Genomic DNA, 15,658 nt, shown 5'->3' with positions numbered 1-15,658 from the left:
AACCATCGTAAAAGGTTTATTGGACTCTTAAATAAATTTATCGATTAATCGACTGAATACTAAGTCAGAATTAAAGTTTATCAAATTGTCTACGTAATGGTATATGCTTTATGAGGGTGTAACGAAGGTTTTAAGTGAGTGAATTGGACGAAAATTTTATAGTGATTGTACATCACGCCTGGCGCGGCGTGTTATGACGCGCGCAAAAAAAAAAACAATACTGATAAAACAATCTCATAGCAATCTTGTCCAAGCCTGGTCAACAGTACACTAGTTGTCTACATCTTTATATAACTATAGATACTGCTGCAGACACGTACAAAGTTTTTAATTGTAAGTTTTGTACATGATTAAAAAAAATACTTTGTGTGTTATGTTGTGCTCGATGAATCAGGCGAGAATATTGAAGATATCTTGCTCAGGGTGCATTGGTAGTGACTTGAGCTAATTTTGAACCAGAAATTACTTGCATAGACTAACGCATGTCTTGCATCAGATTCGCTTAAGAATCTCATATTACACATTATCTATTTCACTTCTGTCTTTGCCACTTTATTCCTTCTATTGGCATACGATACATGATCCTGGGTCAAAGTAACAGAGATAGGAATGAGATGTATAGATAGTGTAATATGAGACTTCTTGCGCAGATCTGCGTTAGTGTCTGCAAGTAATTACTGGTGTGAAACTTGCTCAAGATGCGCGTAAGGAACTTTACTAACACATCATGAGCAAGACATCTTCAGTGTTCTTTTGTTATGTGCGTCCTGCAACAATCTTGTCTTAGAATCTTGCATTAATACTTTGTGGCAGATTCATAGGCATACAAAGACGCAGATATCTAGGGGTCTTCCGCAAGATTCTTTCATAAAAATATGCCAGTAACTTGTGATAGAAATTGTTACATAAGTAATAAGTAATATTTGTAATTATCTATTATTTGTTGTAAGTAAAAAAACTTATTTTTTCGTAAACTAGAACTAATTATAGTTTTAATCAAAGGGTATGCTGAATGAGGAAAGAATTGTTGAACACTATTTTAATTTCTCGTTACTCCGTCTTATGTTGTTGTATTTTATTTATTGTTTCATTTTAAATAGAAATCTTTACCTGCTACAATACATTAAGAAACCATACAATTTTACCATGAAATAAATAAATATATATAGATATTGTTTCTGGGAATTAACAGATAAATGTTACGAAAGAATGATTGAGCGAAGTGCTTTGAACGTGTCGACCGTATACGGTTCCTCCTTCAAAAAAAAAAAAAAAAACAAAGACTATATATAGGAATATAATAACTAAAATTTAAAAACAAGGTGTACAGAGATACGAAAAAAAAAAAAAAACAAATAATAATAATAATAATGCATCGAAAGTATGGCTCTTGGGAGTAGTTCTTTCGCGACTGTGTCTCTTATGGCATGCATGATTTATTAAATGTAAATCCTATTTTTTTAGCCTTTAATTCTATACATAAAATCTTACTATTATTATTTTATTTTTATTTGTTCATGATCTTCAAATATCTCAATTAAATGAAGAGAACGAATGAATAATAACATAATGAGCGAAAGAGTTTTTCCTGATCACCTTTCCGAAATTCATTATATTTTCTTGAATTAATTTAAACAATTTAATTAAAATTTCAATCTTTCGAAATGTCATCGTACTTCCCTGTGCACTATTTAAAATATTGCAATGTGAATAATACAAACTTTTAATGAAAAAAAAAAATGAATAAATAAATTTACCAACCAAAATAAATAAACTGGAATAATTATGTAAGCATTATTTTATCAATCATTATTTATACTAATACATCTATAAATATATGAAGTTATTTATATACTCGAAAGGAAATTATGGTAACTGTTCCTAGTACGTTTATGAAATATCAACCCATGACGATATGGTAATAATTACTTGGAATTATGGGATATACGTCCCTAAATTCTGGAAAAAGTCTCCATAACTATTAGAAAAATTCTTATAATTATGGTAATAGTTCTTATATTGTATGGTAACTGAATTGTGGTAATGATTACCATACCCATGAAAATAGTTCACACATGTTACCATGATATTATGGCAATGATTCTCATAGAATGAACAATTTCTAAATATTATAGTAATCCTTACCGTTATATTATGATCATAGTTACCATAATAATATGGTGACAATTACTATGATAGCACAGTAACGATTACCATGATAGCATGACAACCATTGTCATAATATTATGGTAATGATTGGCTCAAAATTGACCTTGAGCCTTGAGCAGATTTTAAGCAAGTCATGCGTAAGAATCTTTTCAACTGCACCATATCTAAGGTATCTTCAATATTCTTGTGTACAATACCTTGAGCAAGTCATGTACAAGTCTTGATGACGATTTCTCGCTCATGATCTTGCGCAAGGCCCATATGTAGAAAAGGACACTAGTGACTAGGGGTTCTGCTCAAGGTACTGGCGACAGAATCCCGACTACAATTTTTCATAAGGACCTGATAAGATCCTTATCAGGTTAACTTTACTTCAAATAAGGTCCAGATCAGTATATCCTGAAGAGGAACTGATATGGATGTAACGCTTAAGACCGATGAGGTCCTTATCAGGAGTACCTTATCAGGCCCTTACCAGGATACCCTCATCAAATTCTTATCAGGGTTGCCTTATTAGTAATTATTTAAAAAAAATATTAAAATGAAAAAAAAAAAGAATATTTGAATTCGATCCGGACTGTGATATAATGTATTAAGAGCATTACGTGGAGGAAGTAAACATGTTTTTTTTTATGAAAAAATCCCAATGACTGCTAGGCTTGAACCTGCATCGTTCTGATTCGAAGTCATTGATGCTATCCACCGCGCTGATACACTTATGTGATCTTGTAAGTGTAAATATTATATTCATTATGATATTAAAGAATAACTGATGAGTGATGAAGACGTAAAAAATCCGTGCTGCAATGATCGACGTATTTTTTATTTAATATTGCTTTGTACTTTGTTTAATTTCTAGCCTGTAAATAAAATATTTTAAGAGAATAGATAACTTCTTTATTAACAAGGATATCTTCATGTGGTCCTGATAAGAAACGCATGAGAATGACCTAACAGCAAATAACTTTTTTTTAAATAAGAATATCCTGATGAAGTCCTAATTAGGAACTCGTCAGATTGACCTGATGGCAAATAACTATTTTTTTAATGAGGATACCCTGATGAGGTCTTGATAAGGAACTCGTCAGCCCTAATAAGGCAAACCTTATATTAACCTGATAAGATCTTTATGGTATTTCAGGCAAATCAGGAAAAAATTCTAGTCGGGATCTTGCTCAACAAGCATGTGCTACTTGGGCATTATATTATGATAATACCAGAACGGTTTGATAACTGTTGCTCTAATATTATGGTAGCTTTTACTACAATATAATGGTTACTTTTAGCATACATTATAGGAATTATCATCATAAAATATAATAACGTTTATCATAGCAGTATGGGAACGTTTACCATGGTAGCATATGAGAACAAATACCATAATAACACAAAAATTATTACGATAATTTGATAGGAGCTATTCCGACATCGTACATGAATGAAATCCATTATTAGTACAAGTGCCATTCTTATATTCGATATTTGAAAAAAAACCCGTTACCATATAAAATGGGAACCATTTCCATAACATATTGTAATTGTTATCATAAATTCCTCTGCATGTGTATAGGGCATTCCACGCTAAATCACCGAAGTCGTGGACCCGATCATTATTTATTAAGCCAACTTTTTGACATGTTATAGTCCTTGTTAAAAAACGCATCCAGGATTTTTTTCAAATTTTTATATCGGTTTTTGAAAAAGTTATAAAGTTTTGAAAATTTCAGATGAAAAATATTTGAATGCTCATAACTTTATGGAAAATATAGATAATTATATAAAGTCATGCATCATTTTTTTCAGCTTTGAATAAACTTTCAACAAAAAATATCAAAAAAATTTAACAATTCTTTATTTCGATTTTTATGTTTCGTTTTAAACATACAAGTGTGATTTTCAAGATGTATGACACGTCTTTTTTCCTTGAAAGAAATCTCAAAAATAGTGTGTGTTTTAACGAAAATCTTGAGCCTGGTCCGATCATGCGATTCCGATCCGTTCTGCTTTTCTTTAATTAAAACAAAAAAAAAAAAATTTCTGACTTTAATGCGTCAAGTTTATCATTGTGAAAATGTGATTATTGCGTAATAGCGAGTAGTGGGAATTTTCAATTCAATAAATACATATTTTTTATGAATATAAATTTTTGTTATTTTAATTATAAGTTATGAACAAGAACTGAATAATAGATACAAACATGCAAAAACTATAACAGATACCCAGAAACTACACTGTGTTATTCCAGATCAGGATGACAGTTTATTTGTCAAAAATTACTTAAAATCAATAGAATATTACAACCTAAGGCCAGAAAGTTGGATTTCATGGCGCATGAGATATAGAAGCCGAGGCTTCAATATTCCAGGTGTCAGGGTATCCAACATTCTGGCCGTGGGTTGTATACTATTTTTCTTGATTTCCAACCGAAAGTACGGTGATATGGATAAAGGTGGGGGGACGGGGCGGGTTGAAAAAAAAAAAAAACTGAAAAATAGTTGACCCTGCAGGCCATCTCTGGAGCTCAGACAGTGCCCCCCACTTTTTAAAAAATTTCAATGGCTTTCAACTCTCATAACCGTTTCAAAATTATATTAATTATTTATAAAAAAATTAAAACCTTAATTGAAACAGGGAAACCGTAGTTGTAATTTTGCTAAGATATAGATTAAAAAAAAAATACTTGCAGTTGATATCGATTGGAAGCTGAACGAAATTTGTAAAATAAATTTCAGTAAATTCTTCATGTCACTTTTATAATTAATATTTTCAAATTTTATAGGCTAAAATTTATGCAACAAATTTTGTTTAAGTCCTGATTGATATCAATTGCAAGTCATTTTATTAAAATTGTATACTTCAGTGATATTACGACTACGTTCTCCTTTTTTCAATTAAGGTTTTAATTTTTTATTAATTAATTAATAAAATTTTCATACGATTATAAACAGTTGAAAGCCATTGAAATTTTTTAAAAAGCGGGGGGTAGAAAATGAAAATGCCCTTAACATCACACAGTAGTATTAACTCTTAAAAATTATATTAATTATCACGATTTAAAATGATCTGTGTTGGTTATGTTGAGCTGTCAGTATGCTGGCACTCTATACTATACACTTTATAGTGTATATACTCATGTGTGTGTACTGACACAAGCACGCTTGTGAATATAGTTACCCTCGCAGATTTGAATCACGGTGGAAGCACGGTGGGTTTGTTCTATTTTATCACTGTGATTACGCGGTGTATCCACCGTGATTCCACGGTGGCTTGACCACTGTGTATACACGGTGTTTCCACTGTGATTACGCGGCGGATACACCGTGGAACCACGGTGGTGAAATAGCACAAAGCCATCGTGAAATCACTGTGGATGCACCGCTTAATCACAGTGGAAACACCGTGTATGCACAGTGGTCAAGCTACCGTGGAATCAAGGTGGATACACTGTGTATACCCGGTGGTGAAATGGAACAAACCCACCGTGTAACCACGATGGATCCACAGTGTTTACACTTCTACGGTGTTTCCACCGTGATTCAAATCTGCGAGGGTACATGACTGAGCCAGAACAAAAACGTAGTCCCCCTGATTAAAAAAATGTATTTGACAGGATTAAAGAGGATTAAAATTTTAATACTTTCAAATCCTGCTAAATACTGTAAATCCTGCATCAATATCCACGATTAATCATATTAAATACTTTTTAAGACTTAAATAATCAATAGGAGTAGAAGAATTTGAAAGGATTCAACTAGCATTTAAAATTTCTAATTCTATTGAATACTTTTTAATCCTGAAATAATGTTCTTATTTCGTTATCTTTTTAGGATATAAAAGGATTCAACTAGCATTTAAAATTTCTAATGCTATCGAATACTTTTTAATCCTGAAATAATTTTTTTATTTCATAACCTTTTTAGGATATAGAAGGATTTAACCAGTGTTTGAAATTTCTCATGCTACCGAATACTTTTGAATCCTGAAATAATGTTTTTATTTCTTCATCTTTTTAGAATATGAAAGGATTCAACCAGTATTTAAAATTATTAATGCTATCGAATAATTTTTATTCCTGAAATAATGTTTTTATTTCATTATTTTTTTAGGATATAAAAGGATTCAACTAGCATTTGAAATTTTTAATGCTATTGAATACTTTTTAATCCTGAAATAATGTTTTCATTCCGTTATCTTTTCAGGATTTAAACGGATTTAACTAGTATTCGAAATTTCTAATGCTACTGAATACTTTTTAATCCTGAATTAATTTTTTTATATCATAACCTTTTAGGATATAGAAGGATTTAACCAGTGTTTGAAATTTTTAATGATACCAAATATTTTTTAATCCTGAAATAATGTTTTTATTTCATAGCCTTTTTAGGATATAGAAGGATTTAACCAGAGTTTGAAATTTCTAATGCTACCAAATACTTTTTAATCCTGAAATAATGTTTGTATTTCATAACCTTTTTAGGATATAGAAGAATTTAACCAGTATTTAAAATTTCTTATGCTACCGAATACTTTTTAATCCGGAAAAAATTTTTTCATTCCGTTATCTTTTCAGGATTTAAACGGATTTAACTAGTATTCGAAATTTCTAATGCTACTGAATACTTTTTAATCCTGAATTAATTTTTTTATATCATAACCTTTTAGGATATAGAAGGATTTAACCAGTGTTTGAAATTTTTAATGATACCAAATATTTTTTAATCCTGAAATAATGTTTTTATTTCATAGCCTTTTTAGGATATAGAAGGATTTAACCAGAGTTTGAAATTTCTAATGCTACCAAATACTTTTTAATCCTGAAATAATGTTTGTATTTCATAACCTTTTTAGGATATAGAAGAATTTAACCAGTATTTAAAATTTCTTATGCTACCGAATACTTTTTAATCCGGAAAAAATTTTTTTATTTCGTTATCTTTTTAGGATTTAGATGGATTTAACCAGTATTTGAAATTTCTAATGCTATTGAATACTTTTTAATCCTGAAATAATGTTTTTATTTCGTTATCTTTTTAGGATATGAAAGGATTCAACTAGCATTTAAAATTTCTAATGCTACCGAATACTTTTCAATCCTGAAATATTTTTTTTATTTCATAACCTTTTTAGGATATAGAAGGATTTAACCAGTGTTTGAAATTTCTAATGCTACCAAATACTTTTTTATCCTGAAATAATGTTCTTATTTCATAACTGTTGCGTAAATATCAAATGTTCGCGCCAGAACACTTGATAACTCTACACTCTACTAGACCAGCGGTGCTGCTATTGACGCGCCCTCTGATGCTCGGAATTTAAACTCGATAGCCAGCTACGCGGCAACTGCCATTATTCTACAACACTTGTTATAGAACACCACGTGCTACCAGCATTCATTAAAATTTAATTACATCGTGCAAATTACTCAGCGTCATCAATTATATCATTCTGACCATAACTCGATGATTCATCAGGTATTTCTCATCATCTACATTTTTCGATTATATCCTTAATGTCATACATAAATTCTGTGATCATTTTTTGTGTTGACTGCGTGTTAAACTAACCTGCCGGCTATATCTATATACTGTAACGGGTTTTTTCACCACCGGGGATCTACCGGAGTGAAGTCCGAATACACTTACGATTTTTGGCTACCTTGTTCAAAATTATTAAGTTGGGCGCCAGGTGATTTTATAATCACCAAATAAACAATTATCAAAATCGGCTCAGGGTGGCGGATCGGGAAAAGGTCAGGCACTTAAGATTACGATAAATAATTGATCAGAATTAAACAAATAATCAGTCGTATTTAATTAAACAAAATCGTTGATCGGTTTCACAAATAAAGTTATCGGTTACAAAAAAAATATAAATGCCGTTGTCGGCTTGACTCGATATAAACAATATTATCAAAAAAAAACCGTAGTTGATCGAAAACACAATTAGTTCATTGCTCGGAGAAACACAGTCGACTTACGAAATTAAAAAAATATAATTTTATTGTCCGGAGACACATATACAGCGGAAGTATTAAAGAAATACTTGACGAGTGACGTCAGAGTATTCTTACACGGCGAGGTGACAAGACTGCTGTTGCGAATGAGACACGGATAAGCCGTAGTTCTCAGAATTGCTCGAAGAAATAAAATAAAATATAAAATAATATTTTATTTCGGTAACGTGTTAAATTACACGATCAAATAATTATTGCGCGTAATTAATTAATTAATTTTTTAATTATTACACAAACGCGGTTCACTTGTTCAATAATAAAATCACATGTACACTTTGTTCAAAATCGCGCCGATGCTTCGGCTTGTTCACAATCGTCGGTTTATTGTTCACTCGGAATTTACTTGTCGGTCACTTTGATCAATAATTTAATTGTTCTGAACTCGGAATCGAAATTGTTCGGTTGGTCGGAGAAGAATTGTTCAAAAAATAAAAATAAACGTGGCCGTTCAGTTCGGTGTCTATCCCGGATCTCTCGTGACAATCAATGCGTCGAGTCGATTGCTTGGTCAAAGTCGAAATATTTGCTCATAGGTGTCACTCGAATTGGCTCACCGGATAACTATTTATTTTATTCAAATAATATTGAACCACGGGTCGAGGTCGAATTTCCTCATGTTACAATACATACTGGCCATCACGTGACTTTGCAACCACAAATAATTTATTTCAAATTTACAATTTACTTTCATTACTCATTGCTTAATTATTTACTCGTACTCGATGTCAACTGGTGTGACTGATGTCATCATTCAGTCATCCAGTAATACTTAATCTCTAAAATAAATATCAAATTTTATTTGTGACTGCAAAGAATTTATTTACGTTCAGACTCGGCTCTCGACGCAGCTAATTATTATTACTCGGTTCTTACTCGTACTCTACATGTCGCGTATTAAAATTACTTATGACTTGAAATTATACTCGAAATATTTGTGATATTTGTAAATTATTAATTGTTAATAATTTATTCATTACTGCGCTCTATATAATATATTAATTCACGTGTATGGTGCCGTGTAAAATTATAGAAAAATCGTAATCCATAAACTCGATAAACTCAATCTTCACATCAACTGCGCTCTATATATATATATATGTATATAATATTTTATGTGTACGGTGCCATGTAATTTATATTGACCTCAACAAAACTTAAACGCAATTGAATTATATTTAATAGGTGCTCTGTTATAAACTCGTGATCAACTTTTGTACTCTATGCTATTATCTGTGATTTATTTTCATTAAATACGGACAATACATTGTAAAAGTGAATTTTTATTTCTTTCACCATCCCGATCCAGCAAACTAAATATTTAATGTAGTTTAAGTTAATATTTTACATTATGGTCCTTCGAGCCGGATCGGATGGTGAAAACCGCGTAAAAGTGATCACAGACAAAACTCGTGTTTTCATACTTGTACGAATTCTAATTGTGAAATTGATTCATCAGATCCAATGGCGGATGATAAGCACTCGACAGGAGACGGAGCGTCCAAGGAGGAGGCTCCCACTCTCCCACTCACTCCAACTATTGTCATCAACGCAACCGATGACCACTCGACCACTCCAACAAGGATACTACCAGCCACCGGTAATCCCAGCGACTCCGACATCACCGATGTGGAAATCCCTAAGGGACGAACACTCGATGCTCAAGACCCCAAGAAGCGTACTCGCAGGAAGTCCACCAAGGGCTGCGAACTCGAACTCAAGATCAACAGTCAGCTGTCCAGGTTGACGCTAATCTCGGACACTGAAGCTCTTGCTCCATCACTCACTGCTGCCGAAGGTGCAGCAGCACTCAAGGCTCGGCTCGAAGTACTCACCCAGGAGTGGCAGCAGTTTTCCGTTGTCCACGACTACCTGGGGGCCAACGCAACGGAAGAATTTCTCCAGCACTCGTACATGAAGGATGGCATCTTTGATGTAGCATACAGGTCATACCTGGGAGCTTGCACTCGCCTATCAACACTCATCCACGCACTCGACACTCCTGCTCAACCCATTCAAGCTCAGAACTCGACTTAACGCTCACACAGTAGCGTCAATCTTGCTCCACTCAACATCACGCCATTTTCTGGTGACTACGCCAAGTGGCCAGAGTTCAGGGACATGTTCAAGTCCGTAGTGATCAACCGCACTGGCCTGGAGGACGTCGAACGTCTTCATTATTTGAAGACGTACCTGACAGGACAAGCAGCTCAAGCAATCGCCAACACACCCATGTGTAACGAGAGCTTCTCACTCGCCTGGGGTGCCATCTGTAAACGATACGAGGTACCTCGACTACTAATCGGAGCTCAACTCGACAACAAGCTGGTAAACCTCCCAGCACTCACCTCACGCTCGTCAAAACAACTCTACTCGCTCATTGATCAGACCCACGAGGCGATCAATGCACTCTTATCTCAGAGATCAATCTCCAGGATGGTGACTGCTACCTTCTCACTCACATCATCACCTCAAAACTCGACCGCTCAACTCGCGAACAGTGGGAATTGTCACTGGGGGCTTCAGTAGAGTTCCCAAGACTCAAACAACTGCGTCAATTCCTCACGGATCGTGCTCGTGCTCAAGAAAGGTACGAAGAAAGTACTGCCAAGACTGGGGGTGCTCAAAAATCCAGTCACTCGAACTCGCACTCAAGCTCCAAAGTCTATAAGAACACTTATGCTCATATGGCGACATCTGCTGCTCAAAAATCGGCTGGAACGTCAACACCAGCAAGCAATCAACCCAAGGTGGTGGCCAAAACACAGTATCCGTGTGACCTATGCCAAGGTGACCACTACCTGGTCAGATATGACCAGTTTGGGAGAATGACTCCACAACAACGCACTCAGCTGGTGATCCAAGCCAGATTGTGTCCAAATTGTCTTGGACACCACCGAGTCGAGTCATGCAACTCACCATTCCGTTGCAGAGTGTGTCAAGAACAGCACCACTCTATGATTCATCCAGGAATCCCTGCAACTCACACCCAAAGTGCCCCTGCTCAAGCTCAATAAGATTTTGCGCTTCCGCACGACACTCAAGCACTCAATACTCACTCGCACTCGCCTACTACAAGCTCATCGAACTCAAACAGCACTCTTGCCCACACTCAAACTCACAATGCTTATGATCGCAGATCTAATTCGTCACTCGCCTACTCAGAACTCGACAACTGGTTGTACTTCAGCTCATCACTATGCAACGTTACTCGCAACTTGTCAGGTCTACGTCATAACCAAGTTAAGTACTCATCCAATTCGCATTCTCTTAGATACCGGTTCTGAGATATCCTTTGTTTCAGATTCATTGGTAAGAATGCTGAATATTTCTCGTGCTCGATCGCACCTTACTATCCTAGGGATCGGTGCAGCTAAAGCTGGCCGTACCAGGGGATGTGCAACTATCACTCTGCGCTCATGCCACTCGGACCAATCACTCACGATAAAGGCACACATTCTCAGTGGTTTAACTGCTCGATTACCATCTGACTAAGTCTAGATACTGACTTGGCCCAGTACTCGCATCTCACGCTCGCAGATCCAGACTTTGGAACTCCAGGTCCAACGGATGTCATCCTTGGAGCTGATTATTACGGCCAGGTCATCACTGGCGAAATCATCAAATGCAAATCTCCTGGATTACTCGCTCAAAATACAATTTTTGGCTGGATTATCATTGGTCCAGTCCAAGCTCGGCTCAACAAACCACTTAGAATTCATCATGCTGTCTCCAATCATCATGATCAAGATCTTCAAGATATACTAACTCGGTTCTGGCTTCAAGAAGAAGTCAGTTCAACTCAATCACGCTCATTAGCTCCCGAAGAAGAGGCTTGTGAAGCTCACTTCCGGGACACTCACACTCGAGACAGTTCTGGCAGATACATTGTTAGACTGCCATTAATATCGGACCCGCAACAACTGGGGAACTCATACACAGCAGCTCGTCGCTGCTTACAACATCTCATGCGACGTCTTGATCATGATGCTCGGCTCAAAACATTCTACATGAATTTCATGGCAGAGTATCTCGAACTCCAGCACATGGTGCCTGCGGCATCATCTACATCATCAATTCAATACTTCCTACCTCACTATGGGGTACTGAAGGAAGACAACAACAACTTCAAGATCCGTGTGGTCTTCAACGGCTCAAAACCAACCTGTTCAGGACTCTCACTCAACGACATCATGCATACCGGGCTAAAATTACTCGTTAACATCTTTGACGTACTCATCAGCTCAAGTCAACACCGGTTGATCTTTATCACAGATGTTACCAAAATGTATCGACAAATTGTGGTTCACGAAAAGGACCAGAGTCTGCAACAAATACTCTGGTTTGACGAGGAAGGAAACATCATTCCCTTCAAACTCACCACAGTTACCTATGGGACGAAATCGGCTCCATTGCTTGCGGTTCGATCCCTACTCCAATTAGTCGGAGATGAAGGACATCGGTTCCCACTCACAATCGATCCACTCACCAAAGGACGGTATGTCGACGACATTTCCGGAGGCGCAGATGATCTCGAGTCACTGCAAGCAGTTGCAGATGACATCGAGGGTCTGTGCATGGCGGGCGGGTTCCCACTCGCTAAATGGGCAAGCAATCATCGCAAATTACTTCAGCTCAATCGTGCGGAAGCGATTACACAATATAAAATAGAGGATCCAGAAGTCAGCACCAAAATTCTTGGGATGTACTGGTCTTCAAACAAGGATCAATTCTCGTTCAAACACTCGCCACCATGCTCAACTCAACCGTGCACAAGGGGTGCAATTTTATCAGAGATTGCTCAGATCTTTGATCCACTGGGATTCTTATCACCACTCATAATTCAAGCCAAAATGTTCATGCAAGAACTTTGGCTTGTCAAACTCGGCTGGGACACTCCATTGTCTGTAGAACTACGTCAGAAATGGATTTCATTCAAGACTCAACTCAACATGATTGATATTATCAAAATTCCCAGATGCATCCACTGGTCCACGAACTCGGCTCTAGAAATCCATGGATTCTCCGATGCCTCGCAATTGGCGATGGCTGCGGTAGTTTTTATCAAGGTCCTACCAACGACTCGAACTCAGAGGGCAAAGGATAGGCTGCTTTGCTCTAATTGTATTCTAATTTCTGATTTCTGTAGAATATTTTGGAATTTTAAAATAATTTCTAAATCCTATCATTTTTTGGGGACATCGAAGAATTAAAGTATAATTCAAATTTTTTATTTTGTTGAATATACTATTAAATTCTCCAATAATATATAATATATATATTATTTTTCTACTTATTAAATGTTGTTTTATTAATTTAGATATAACAGTAAATTTCGTTAGATTATTTTGACTTTTAGATGCAAGAAAATTACGTTTATAAGAAGAGCAAAAATTTTATCAGAGCACTTAGTTCAGTGTCCAGGACTCGAGTAAATCTCTCGTGATTTTTGAAGGGATCGACGGATCAAAAAAGGATTTGAGGCATCTATAAGGACTTCCATAAATTTAGTTTTTCTGAAAATTACAGCAGATTTGACTGACCCATTCAAAAGTTATAAGAAGTTCAAAAACGGCTAATTTTACAAATCGTCAAGTTTACAATCGGCTAATGTTATAAGTTACAGCAGTAAGAATTGGGTAAATTCACGTAGCCACCGATTTTTGTTTTTTGCTATTTTAAAAATGACTGAATTTATATTTTGTGAAATTCCTATTTCGCTAATTTCATTAATATCATTTATTATTTGCGACTAATTTTACAAATGTCATTATTAGGTAATTTTCAAATTTATAGTTTATAAACGTTCGAGTTTACAAATGGAAATTTTCCAGTAAAGTCAAAACATACTTAAATTAATGACCACGATTGTATATCCTCTTACAGTGAGTGCTGTTGCTTGTTTTCAACATGGTGAAAAATCAACCGAAATAGTTTTGAATATATAGGCTAAAATAATTAATAAACATTTAAAAGATTGGTTAATGCTACTGTTTTTATACAATTATACGAACTATATAAATCAAATAATATTTTTGAGCATTATTGATCAATGCATCTACTATATAATATAAACATGATAATTTTAAATCCAAAAAAGCAATGCTCTTTCATAACGCTCTATGTTAAAACCATATTTTTTAATCGTTAATACCTTTTTCTAAATGATCGATAGAGTTTTGAGTTTTTGAGGGAAGATAATTTATTTGAGGGAAGAAAATTATACTATGAAATTTGTGAAAATTCTAAAATATGAATTTTATGTAAGGTAAGAGCCCCAGTATACTGTGAAAAATTCCCAATAAATTTTACTACGGGTGCATAGTAACACGGAACTATAAGGAAAGAGATACAAAATTTACAAGTGTCCCATAGCAAACGTATGCGCATAGGCCTCAATCGGGCAGTCTGCGCAGACATTTACTATATACTACATTTATGAATATAGATATATAAATACATGGAGTGAGCAGGTACTAGGGCTTTTTCCTTGCTAAGAGTTTCATGTATGAACGTCTTAATTGTTTTTTTTTCAATGCTAAATTAAATATTACAAAAAATTTGAACAAAACTTCACGAGCAGCATATTTTTAACTATAAAATTTTTTTTGTAGGTGTTTTCAAGTATTACCTGGATACATCTCCATGGTACAAAAATTTAGATCCGCTAGCGAAAGACTATCTTTATGGAAAACTAGGAGGCTATTTAAGTAAATTTATATCCAATTTGAAAGCTCCCAAGAGAACGAACATCCGAAAAATACATGAAGACGGTAAAAAAAATGATCGTAACAATAATAAAACGAAGAGCTCTTTAGACAGAGAAGAAAAAGAAGAAGAAGAAGAATTAGAAGGAGAAGAAAAAGACTACCAAGAATACCAAGAAGAAAGAAATGATGATGGTGAGGATGGAAAAGGTGATAAAGATGAAGAACATTATGAAAATCGTGAAGATAATGATGGTGAAGATGATGATAGTGATTATTATGATAATAATGAAGATTATGACATAAAAAGTAGATTATCAAAGATGAGAGAATTAAGAAAACATGATCTTGAAAATTCCGATGAAGATTTATTAGAGTAAAAAATATATATGAATAAAAAGTTTTTGAGTGAAAAAACAATGTATTTATTTATTTATTTATTTACGCTTTTGAATATTCAAATTATTCTTAATTTTTGGCTTCAGCTTTCACTCTTGATTCCATTTCCACTTGAATTAACTTTTTGAACGAATGAAATTATCCACCAAAGAAATTTACAGTTTTTGAGTATTCATTGACTAGTCCCAATATTATGTTCCTGGGTCCGTTTTGTATAAATGACATTGGAGTATGGTACTTTTAAGAGTATATTTTCCTTCGGATTCTTATTCGGAATGTTGAACGATGTCTGACAATATTTCTGTAGAATCAATCATATTGTTTACTGCCTTGAAAAAGAAGGTTAAATCTAGTAGTATGCGTCTTTCGAATA

General features: G+C 34.7%; 2 protein-coding genes across 2 annotated transcripts; both read left to right on the top strand.

The window, feature by feature from the left end:
• Positions 1-9,534: 9,534 nt before the first annotated feature.
• LOC130666474 (uncharacterized) lies at positions 9,535-15,291 on the top strand. Its single transcript, XM_057467493.1, has 2 exons — positions 9,535-13,818; positions 14,794-15,291. Exon 1 carries the CDS (start codon positions 12,148-12,150, stop codon positions 13,390-13,392), a length of 1,245 nt encoding a protein of 414 aa, XP_057323476.1. The 5' UTR covers positions 9,535-12,147; the 3' UTR covers positions 13,393-13,818; positions 14,794-15,291.
• On the top strand, positions 10,301-11,196 carry LOC130666902 (uncharacterized). The gene is made up of 2 exons (XM_057468226.1): positions 10,301-10,507; positions 10,615-11,196. Exons 1-2 carry the CDS (start codon positions 10,301-10,303, stop codon positions 11,194-11,196), a joined length of 789 nt encoding a protein of 262 aa, XP_057324209.1.
• Positions 15,292-15,658: the final 367 nt, after the last annotated feature.

The sequence above is a fragment of the Microplitis mediator genome, chromosome 4 (genome assembly GCF_029852145.1).
Source record: "Microplitis mediator isolate UGA2020A chromosome 4, iyMicMedi2.1, whole genome shotgun sequence".
In the NCBI taxonomy this organism is placed as follows: domain Eukaryota; kingdom Metazoa; phylum Arthropoda; class Insecta; order Hymenoptera; family Braconidae; genus Microplitis; species Microplitis mediator.
The sequence above is the reverse complement of the archived record's forward strand: the minus strand, read 5'-3'. Positions and strand labels throughout refer to the sequence as shown.